The following is an 11,093-nucleotide window of genomic DNA, read 5'->3' as shown; positions in this document are numbered from 1 at the left end:
CCATTTCTGCTTGTCTCAGACATATACTAGTTATTGGAAATAAGGAAAACCATGGGACCTATGTTTCTTTGGGCCTGGCTTACTTCACTTGCTAGGTGTGATTATAACACCAATGGTTTATAAATCATAATGTGGCTGACACAGATCTCAAGGAGAAATGTCAGCTCTGCAGGTTCTCATTTATCCTTGCTGTTCACTTGTGAATGTTCAGTTTTTATTATCTTCAGTCCACGATTCTTTTGCTGGGATCTTTTAAAGTCAATTGTCCATTTTGTGAGGATTAGTTTAAGTTAAAACTAGATTCTAAATCTGCAAAGCTACTTAACAAGACACTTACAAACTGCAATTCAGTGAACACAAACATTCAGGAACCGGTATCAGTATCAACCCTGCGGTGCTGGCAATTCCTGATCTTTTCTTGAGATGCTTGTAGGTCACATGTGACACATTCATTATAGGGTTATCTGTATTAAAACATATGTTAACTATAAACAAAACAGAAGCTCTGTCTTTTAAATGAGAACTAATGCCAAATAATTCAAACACTTCTTATACCCCAGGGAATCACTCAGGTACACTCAGGTTGCTAATCATAAGGCTATTTTATGTGGGAAAAAAATGTTACCAGCTATTGGTTCAAGGATGACAGAGGAAGAGTAGAGAAAGAGAGAAGGTGACCAGAACTCAGAATCCTCTCCTTTAACTCTTAGGGGAAATGCCACTTACTAGACATGAGTAATATTCAACTCATGTGGCTAACTAGGACAACTATATGTACATGTATTTAAGGCACAAAAAATTCAAGTCATGACCTCCAAGTCAGGAAGCATTGTTCAAGCCCTTGCCATCCCTTCATTTCTCTTCATCTTAATTTCCAAATGGATGGAAGAAGAATAAATAAATCTCCTTCAGTGTTGAGTCTGTTTTGATTATTGTATTGGTTAACGGACTAATTGATAAGTTAGGCTTTGGTATAAAGAGTTTAACTTTTATATCAAGCAGGCACTGGTGACTCCTACCCATACTCTAAGACACTCAGGAGACTGAGATCTGAGGATTGTGGTTCAAAACCAGCCTGGGCAGGAAAAGCTGGCTATAAGACTCTTATCTCCAGTAAATCACCAGAAAATGGGAAGTGGTGCTGTGACTTAAAGTAAAAGAGCATTAGCCTTGAGCAAAAGAGCTCAAGGATAGTGTCCAGGCCCAAAAGTTAAAGTAAGTAAGTAAGTAAATAAATAAATAAATAAATGGGGTTGTATAACTATATATTTCTTAGCAATTTTAATTTATCAAAGAACTTTTTATCTATTATTCCTATGATCTTACAACTCTGTAAAACAAGGAGCCATATTTGTTTGGGTTTGTTTTATTTGTTGTTTTGGTCAGTCTTGAGGCTTGAACTCTGGGTCTGTTTCTCAGATCTTTCACTAAAGATTAGCGTTCTACCACTTTGAGCCACAGCACCACTGGTGGTTGACTAGAGATGGGAGTCTTGCAGACTTTTCTATCTGGGCTGCCTTTGAATCACAATCCTCAGAGCTCAGCCTCCTGAGTAGTAGCTAGGATTACAGGAGTAAGCCACTGGTGCCTGTCCCAAACTTCTTATTAACACTTTCATTTGGCAAGTGAAGAAAGCTGAAATACAAGGATTTTAAGTAATTTTTATAATATCACAATACAAGCAATTGAGTCTCACTAAAATTTCAGTGTCCCAAAAGCTTGGCCATGTTCTCTGATGCCAAATAATTGTATTCAAAGCAGCACAGTCTCTGGTGGTTCTAGAAAAGAGACCTGAAAAGCTAGAAGGTTTGGTGGATCCCAAAAACCTAAGCAGATCTGACAGATGAATACTAAATGAATGAATAGGTGGGTGACATGAGTGTTGAAAAGAAATCAGACCACTCTCTAGGGAGACAATATAGAAGGGACGGGATGGTCTCATTACACACTAGTCCTAGCTCTGCCATTGTCAGGCATTGACACCTTTATTAAACTTCAGATCTTTCCAAGCCTCCATAGCTCCATAAGTACTTTAATACTTACAAAGTACGAACTATATTCTAGGTGCTGTGCTAGATGTCAAGAATATGATATTGTCCTTGACCTCAAGCATATCAGGATATTGAGAAAGATACTTGAAAGTTTTTAAATCAGAATTTGTAGAAGAAAAAATTAACCAAACAAAGATAGGAAGATTCGCCGGGCGCTGGTGGCTCACGCCTGTAATCCTAGCTACTCAGGAGGCTGAGATCTGAGGATCATGGTTCAAAGCCAGCCCGGGCAGGAGAGACCGTGAGACTCCTATCTCCAATAAATCACCAGAAAACCGGAAGTGGCGCTGTAGCTCAAGTGGTAGAGTGCTCGCCTTGAGCTGAAGAGCTGACGGACAGCGCCCAGGCCCAGAGTTCAAGTCCCCCCACCGACAAAAAAAAAAAAAAACAGGAAGATTCATATCTCAGGCAGAGGGGATGTCTCATCCAAACATAAAAATAGGCAAGCCCTTGTGTAGATAAAAATTATAAGTCATCTGAAATGATGACTAATACAAATGTATCAGTAAATGATACACAAGCTGATGGTTGATTGTGGAGGGCACTGTTGATTTGCTGAAGATATTTCATAGTTGGCAGAAAGCCAAAGGACAGCCAGGGGCAACCTTGTCATCTCCATAACAGAGAATCAATTGTATCAAAAAATTTTTACCTCAACTCAGTTTCTCTAGAAACAGATCTTGAGTCCACATTTAGGTACTGTTAAAGTCCCAAGCAGCAGGATGAGAGATAAATGGCACTGATGATTCAAGCTTGTAATTTTTGCTACTCAGGAGGTTGAAGCTTGGAAGATTGTGGTTTGAAGCCAGCCCAGGCAAAAAAAAAAAAAAAAAGTCTATGATACTCCATCTCAGTTGGAGAGATGGAGCAAAAAAATGGACTGGCAGATTGAATCACGTGGTAGAGCACTAGTTGAGAGCCAAGAAAATGTGGAAGACCTTGAATTCAAGTCCCATTACCAACACACACACAGACACACAAGAACACCAAGAACAGAAAGCAATAGAAGGTAATATGTTACTGTTATAGTAAAGGTCCTCTATGTTTCAGAGACATAACTGGTTGCTTAGTGGACACACTCAGTAACAACACACAGTCAAGAACTATAGAACAATCTTTTGGACTGTGGGAGGGAAGAAGGTGTCTATGGGAGCGAAGAAGGCTTAGGGAGGTTCTCTTCTCATCTCCTATCCCACTGACCTAAGTTGATTCCTAAAAAAGACAATGTCATTTTCTCATCTACTTTCCTTGATAAGTGATCTGAGAGCCAGATCCCCTTCCAAAGTGGGGCTTTGCATCCATATGCAGTAGTGACCTTGGAACTCAGAAAGTCCATTTATATGGCAACCAAGAAGAACACCCAACCCCTTTGGGCAAAAAAAGATTGGTCACCTGTCATAAAAGACCTGTGAGAACCCAAGCTCAGTCAATTGCTCTTGGTGTTGGAATAAAGAACAGCTCACGGTAGAGGCCAAAGGAATCAGGGACCAGGGCTTCAGCAGATCAGGTATCTAGGACAAGTTTTCAAACCATACCCTGTCATTAAAAAATATAGGAAGAATTGGTTTAAAAAAAAAAGAAAAAGAGCATCTTGTTCTTCTTACTGTATTTATGTACTGTGCGATTTTTTTTGTTTCTTTTATATGTTCTTCCCCCATGATACAACCCTTGTTGTTACTGTATTTGATTCTGGTGCCCTGCATCTTGTATATACATTTTTCTAATTTGGGGAGGGGAAGGGAAATAACAAAATGCTGAAATAAGGATACAGGTTGACCCATTGTAACAATGAGATGCACAAGACACTATGTTGAAAACGAACTTTACAACTTTGTTGGGGGGAGTGAAGGAGGGAGGAGTTGGAAGGTGGGGAGGAAAGGGATGGTAGGGGAATTGTAAAGGAGGTGTAACAAGGCTCAATAGGAAATGGACTCATTACCTTGCCCATGTAACTGTAACCTCTCTGTACAATATCTTTACAATAAAAATATATTTTAAAAAGAAGAAAAAGGAGCATCTACATCCCCCTTTCATACTCCCTCTGTGCTGATTTTAGAGGCATACCCTAATGCTCCATGCAATGCAATTTCAAATTAGATCTTGTCTTAAACTGTCTTTGATATATTTTTGGTATTACCTCTGAGAAACAATCATTTTCTATAAGATAAACTTCTCTTAGTTTCCATGTTTGTGGAATTCCAAGGCAAGGAGGAAGTAGCAAGTAAATACATGGATACAGTTATAACAAATGATAGGATTTGGGAATTTTAAAAATTTCACATTCAAGTTCAATTAGCTCATGGTTGCAGATAAGGAAAATGAAATTCAAGAGAATATGTTGTTATGCAACTAATTACTGGAAAACCAGTGATGGGGACTGTGACTCTGGCTGGGCTTATTTCTCTGTGAACATTTATGAATTTGCATCAGTGCTTTTTCAAATGTTTGTACTTTCCTTCTGACAACAATGTAAAGACACTAATAATATATTCCTGAATGTGCTGCATCCAAATAACCTCTTGTTACTTCTGAATTGAAAAAGTGGTGAATCCCACCTTTGTATCCAGCACCACAGTACAGGTGAGCCAAATGCAGACAAGGCTGCCCCAATGTGGGGAGCACCATACTTGCACTACAATAGTCTACATGACAGAATTCTATCTTCATAGATATTTGTTCTAAACCAGCAAATTTTGTTTGTTTGTTTGTTTTGTTCTGGTCTTGGGTCTTGAACTCAGGGCCTAGTTATTGTCCCTGAGCTTCTTTAGCTCAAAGCCAGCACTCTACTATTTGAGTTACAACACTACTACCAGCTTTCTTGGTTTCACAGACTTTTCTACCCAGGCTGGCTCCAAACCATGATCCTTAGATCTCACCCTCCTGAGTGGCTAGGTTTACAGGTATGAGCCACCAGTGCCCAGCTGCATGTGATTTTTTTATTCATTCATTCTCAGCAATAATTTGATATCCACACAGGTTACAATGCAAGCTTTATCCTCAAATTCACGGGACAATTTTGCTTAGTTGTAAGTGATACTACATTTAAAATGTCTTACTCCTAATCAGAATATTTAGATAAATAAGAGCCTAAATAACCCAGCTGGGACCTTGAATTCATTTAATACTCTTGTGCCCAACATGTTTATGTAACTGATATTCTTTACAATAGAATCATTAAAGCCAAATTTCTGAAACACTAAGTATAGGATAAAACCTGAGATTAACGGTGCCTGAGTATACTCACTATTAAACTTTAGTTGGTGTAAAAAAATATAATTTTCCTTATGAATGTATATTGTTCATTTAAACGTTATTAGATTCATGCTCTAAAATGTTTAATTTGCAAAATTTTTCTTGTCTCAATAACATAACTTATAGCCCATTTCCCTAGTTTATAGGTATTTTAAAAAAACATTAATATGAATATAAAATGCAAACAAGGTAATTCTATTCTTGGAAATTGTGATACTTTTTCCTACTGGCAAAAAGGCTTGGTATCACCACTTAGAGAACCAGTGGATGCAGACAGCACACTTCCTCCATGGGCACTCCACCGCTGAGAGAAAGGCTAGTCTAGTGGAAGGAAAGGCGCAGGATTTCAATTCCAGAATCCCAGGCTCAAATTCAAATTACTTGTGTCCATTAAGTCATGTATTCTCTGTCCCTCCTGTTTTATTTTCTTTTCATTGACAAATTCAGGATGAAGGAATTCCAAATCCTTCTGCTTATTGGAACCAGGTAGAGAGGAATTAAGCAAAATAAACCATCTGTAACTATTGGTGACAGAAACTAATTCAAAGAACATTTATCCAGTACCAAAAAAAAAAAAAAAACCCGCTGTGAAACTTTTATTTAGCACTATAGGCAAAAACAGCAGATCTGTGGATTCAATTCCATCTGGAAGTTGCCCATTTGTGATTTCTAGAGCAAATAATCTTTGTTGCATCTTTCCTAAGTCTAATACATTACTTGTACTGACTTTTTTTAAATTTAATTTTATTTTATTTGTGAACATACTGTACAGAGGGGTTACAATTACATGGGCAGGATAATGCGTACATTTCTTACCAAGCATTGCAGCCTCCTCCTTTGTTTACCCTTCACATCCCTTCCCAGCCTCCCCCCTCCCCCCCAATCCCAATCTTTCTCCTCCCCCTCCACCCCCCCGCACCGACGTTGTAAAGCTCGTTTTGGACATGACAACTTGTACTTCTTATTGTTGCAACAGGTCCACCTGTATCCTTAAACGACTTGGTTTTCCCCATCTCCTCCACAAGTTATACTGACATCAAATATAGTGAAAGCAGGGGTTATACTGTGGGGGAGGGACATACAATTGTACTGACTCTTTTATAAATGAAGTATAAGCCGCAGCTATACACCAGTGCAAAGTGGCAGTAGGAACAGGAGGAAATCCTCCAGAAGGCTTCAGTATGTTTCAGTATTTTAAGACTGATGCAGCATCATATGCAAGAAAAAGGCAAAGAGGAGCCTGCGCAATGCATGAGCTAAGTAAGTGAGGGTAAAACAAAGCAAGCTAGAGATTCCTCTTTGTCTCAACTGATGCAACCAAAGGTTCTGTCTAGCTTGAAATTCCTGTTTAATTCTCTAGCATTACATTTCTCATCCAAGCCAGAGATTCATTCCCATCCAACAAAACCACCATGGGCTAGGCATTGTGCCCAGTACTGGAAAGAACTCTAAAACCATACTCATTTCTTTCCTTTTCAGTAGGGAATACTTTTGAATGCTTGTTTTTCATTGTTATATAGTTTTTGCCCTCAATTTGTTCCAGGTGTTATTGATAAGAAGTTAATTCCAATTACAAGTGGAATATTAGATAAGGTGTTTGTTTCCCCCCCCTCTGTTGAGAGTTTGACAAGAAAGCATGTAATGTTTTTGAAATAGATGCTGTCTTCACAGAAACAATGCAGTTTCTGATGTGTACTCTAACTTTAGGAGGGTGTGTTCTAGTCTGTTACAAATTAATTTCTGTCTTTCTGAAGAATAGTTTGCATTTAGCACAGAGACTTTCTGCCACTGATCGGAGTATTGCTTTTTATGGTCATTCTTTGTTTCTACACTTGTGTGGTCTTGTTCATGATAGGCACAAATAAAAGTTAATTTCAGGGAATAAGCCACATGGGGGAAAAAGAAAAATAAATAACTTCAAACAGTACACTAAAATAAAAGCTCTGTTTCCATTTCTTAGAGTTCATTTCGATAAGCATCATTTTATATGTTCATATGCACATAGCTGCTGAGCTACTGTGATCCTCGGCTAAGAATATCCTAGACGTATTTTAGTTATTACAAATGAGGAAAAACATGCAGTTACTGTTTTTGATTTCTGTGCCCTTTATCTTGCATATAAGTTTATCTGAGTTGGGGAAGGGAAGCAGAAGCAGAATCACAGAAATGGTGGGACAAAGGGTGAAGCCATGCAACACTGACACTAGACATTATGTTGGAAATGAACTCTACAACTTGAGGGGGAAGGGAGCTGGGTGGCGAGAAAGTGAGAGAAATGAGGGAGAGTATAACATTATTCAACAAGAAATGTACTCTCATTACTTATGTAATTGTAACCCCCTTTACAATATTTTTTTAAAATAACTGTCAGCCAGTCACTGGTGGTTCATGCCTATAATTCTAGCTATTCAGCAAGCTGAGATTTGATGATTGCAGCTCATCTTGAAGCCAGGTGTAGCTCAAGGAGTAGAATGCTAGCCTTGAGGAAACAAAAAAGGCTTATAAACAGTACCCAGGCCCTGAGTTCAAGCCTGAGTTACTTGAGTGCCCATGTGCTTGCATGCACACATACACACACAAAGTAAATGTCAAACTTTGGTTCCATTTCTAAACTCACTCACTATAGATCTTTGTATTAACCTACAAGCTTCGAGGTATTTAATTAATAGATAATCTTACACATATTTTCAAACATAATTTGAAAATAACAAATGAGAAATAAAAAGGAAGAAGAAGTTAGGCTGTCCCTGATAGCTAGCTGGTCATCCCATTTATGGTATATTAATGACATTTTTTCTTGTAATTGGCTGCTTCCTATTTTAAATGTATGTTGTTCATGCCTGCCACCTTTTTCTCAGCTTATTAGCCTTGTAGTCACCACATTATCTGTGACTTCAAAATCAATTGTTATTTTTATCAAAAGAGTTTGTGAAGTGTTTAGTTGTGAGAGTGTCAAATAGAGTATGGACTGGCCATGCTATGAATCCATGTGGACAGAACACTTGGGTTATATGTTTTTGAGAGATTTATGTTTATAGAGATTTAAATTTATAGAGTGTACTCTGAATGAATTGGCATGATTTTTAAAGGTAAAACTTTGAACATTACCATAGCACTATATAATAACGTTTGCTATTTAATAACATTTATGATTGAAGGAAAAGGCCCTTCATTTTAAAAGTGACGCAAAAACTCATACACCTCCCATCAGTCTTTGTGTTGCAAAGCCCTGTTGACCTAATTCTGAGCCCATCAAGTCTTGGGAAACCCCACCAATTCATGATGCAGTGACAGTGGTTAATGCTGACTAACTTCAGCTAAGTATGAGACTTTTGTATCTTACAGGAAGTTAGCAATTGCTGACGTTTGTGAAGAAATTCTTCCACTGGCCCAAATAGTATTTCTATTCATTTATTTTTCACCTAGCACTAAGCAGCCCTTACTCTGTTTGATGTGGCCAAAAAGAAAGAAAGAAAGAAAGAAAAGCCACTTGCTGATTCAAAACATTTGTTTCTAGGTGCCAGGTCGACCTGTCATCCCTCAGTAGGGAACAGACGCACAAGCTGGAGCTGCAGCTGGAAGAGGGTGAGGGACACCTGGTGTTGCTCGTCACACTGACAGCCTCTGCCACAGTCAGTATCTCTGACCTCTCGGTCAACTCTCTGGAGGACCAGAAAGAACGGGAGGAGATATTAAAGAGATATGTACGTATGTAATTCTCCTTCCGGAGTCCTGTGTGACTAGATGAGGTTGTATGCGTGTAACGAGAGTGAAAGATGTACTTCTGAGGAGAGATCTGAGAGAGGGGAGCAGAAGCAAAGCCGCTGGGCACACGCTCTAACCTTTTCAGGAGCCCTGGCCTTATCACTGAAGCCTAGGCATTTTTTCTTCCCCATAATCCATTCCAGAGCAAGTTCTGGGTTCTGAAATCCTACTCACTGAGATTGTACTCAGTGGTGTTTTGTTTTGTTTTGGTTTTTAATCATGGGGTGAAACTGTTCCCTAAAGAAAAAAATCAAATTCACATACCACTTTAAAATTACCTTTATGACTTTATATACTTGCAATGAATGTTTCTTTGTCTTTCCAAATTTGAAATGGGGTTAATTTGATACTTGATAACTAGAGATTGTTCAGAAAAGTGATTTTTTTGTTTCATTTGCCCAGAAAAGACCTTCATTCCCTTAATTTTTAAAATTGAAGGTGAAGGGCGACTAAAAGGAACATTCTTCCTTCTGATTAAATGTAGGGTGAGGGTGTACAGTGGGGAGCCACTTAAATAACTACCCTTCTCTAATTTTACCAACTCCTCCCTATTTCCCAGTGTCCTCCCAGGTTTCCATGTAGTTACCATGCAGTTTTCTTGAATCAACAGAGAGGGGAGCTCTTACTCCACCATTTTCTCTCTGTGGAGTCAGAAAAAGTAAATGCCTGGGTACCCATGAAGCTGAGGAAAAAAGCTTTTCCACTTAAAATTACAAAGCTTGTATTGTACAATGCTGCCAGGTGTTTAGAAGACTCCTCTAGACACTCAGCCATGAAACCAAGCTCTGACTAACAAAGAACGGCTTTAAAAAAATTCCTATTTGCTGACTGACATGCTTTCAATAACTGAATTTAATAAAGATGTACCTTATCAGGCTGTGCAGATAACATGAAGTGCTAGTACTAATGCTCTACAATATTCTTCAAACAGATTAGCAGGATGTGGGCTTCAGCAAATTTATTCTGGCTATCTCCACTGAATCAGCTGTCTGCTAATGCTTGTACAACTTATCCACCAAGGGTGTTATCATAAACAGTTTAATAGAGGTGACTTAGCAAGGCTAAATAGTATATATTTTTAAACCAGCTAAGAGCCGAAGGTATTGTATGACATCTTCTAATATATAATTGCGATTATGAAAATTATTTCACATATTGGTAACCCTACCAAAATGTATTCTCCAGGTACCAGAATTGAGCACCATGAATTAAAACTATTGTAAAGGAATTAATTGGTATATTAACATAAAAATTAGTCTACATACTATAATACTGTGGTTAATGGATTACTATTTTGATATTATTCCACATGTGAAGATAATCCTGAAACCTAGGTAATTAGAAGTAATACATCTATTATTGAATTTTTTATTGCTAGATGGACTTTCCTGAATTGGCCATTTCTATTTAAAAGTTGAATGAATGTTTCTTACCTTTTTTTAAATATTAGTTATTTCAATAAAAATGTAAGATGTTATATAGATGTCCCAGTTACTTTTCAGATTCTGTTCTATTCATTATATTAAAAGGAAGCTTATTGTAATATGCACTGAATTTCAGACATAAGCTTGTACCTCCCTCTAGAGATGTACCAAGAAGTTACAATATGTAAAGTAGCATTGTGTTATAATACAAGAACAATCAGTAATAGTAATTCAAGGGCAAGAAGCTGGAGTTTAGGGCTTCAGTGTGTGTCCTCTTTATTACAGGTACCATAAAATGAATGCATGTTGTATCATGTTTGAAATAGCAGCTGTTTCAAAGAAACACATAAGGGAGGTTACTCGTTCAGAAAATTATTTATATATTTTCCTATAAGAAAATATGTATTTCTTAAAGTTGTGGTTAAACTAAGGAATTTGATTTGGTGCTGGTCATGGTCAGGAAAGTAGATGTTGTGCCCTACTCTGATAGGAAACAGTACTGAAAACTCCTCATTGCTGTTGCTGAAGCCTCACAAATTTAAACATTCTATGTGAGCCATTATTTGATCACCACACTCTGAAAAGATGGCTAATTCCATTT

The 11,093-nt window shown here is 37.9% G+C and overlaps 1 protein-coding gene across 1 annotated transcript in view; it reads left to right on the top strand.

The window, feature by feature from the left end:
* The window catches only part of Mctp1 (multiple C2 domains, transmembrane 1), a 541,169-nt gene that overhangs the window by 349,941 nt on the left and 180,135 nt on the right, over positions 1-11,093 (top strand). The window contains exon 11 of the mRNA XM_013022079.1: positions 8,821-9,007. Within this exon, the coding sequence (XP_012877533.1) occupies positions 8,821-9,007 (187 nt within the window). The remainder of the gene's footprint in view (positions 1-8,820; positions 9,008-11,093) is intronic.

This window comes from Dipodomys ordii, unplaced genomic scaffold (assembly GCF_000151885.1).
Source record: "Dipodomys ordii isolate 6190 unplaced genomic scaffold, Dord_2.0 Scaffold59, whole genome shotgun sequence".
Classification (NCBI taxonomy): Eukaryota; Metazoa; Chordata; class Mammalia; order Rodentia; family Heteromyidae; genus Dipodomys; species Dipodomys ordii.
This window is presented reverse-complemented; position numbering and strand designations above follow the sequence as displayed.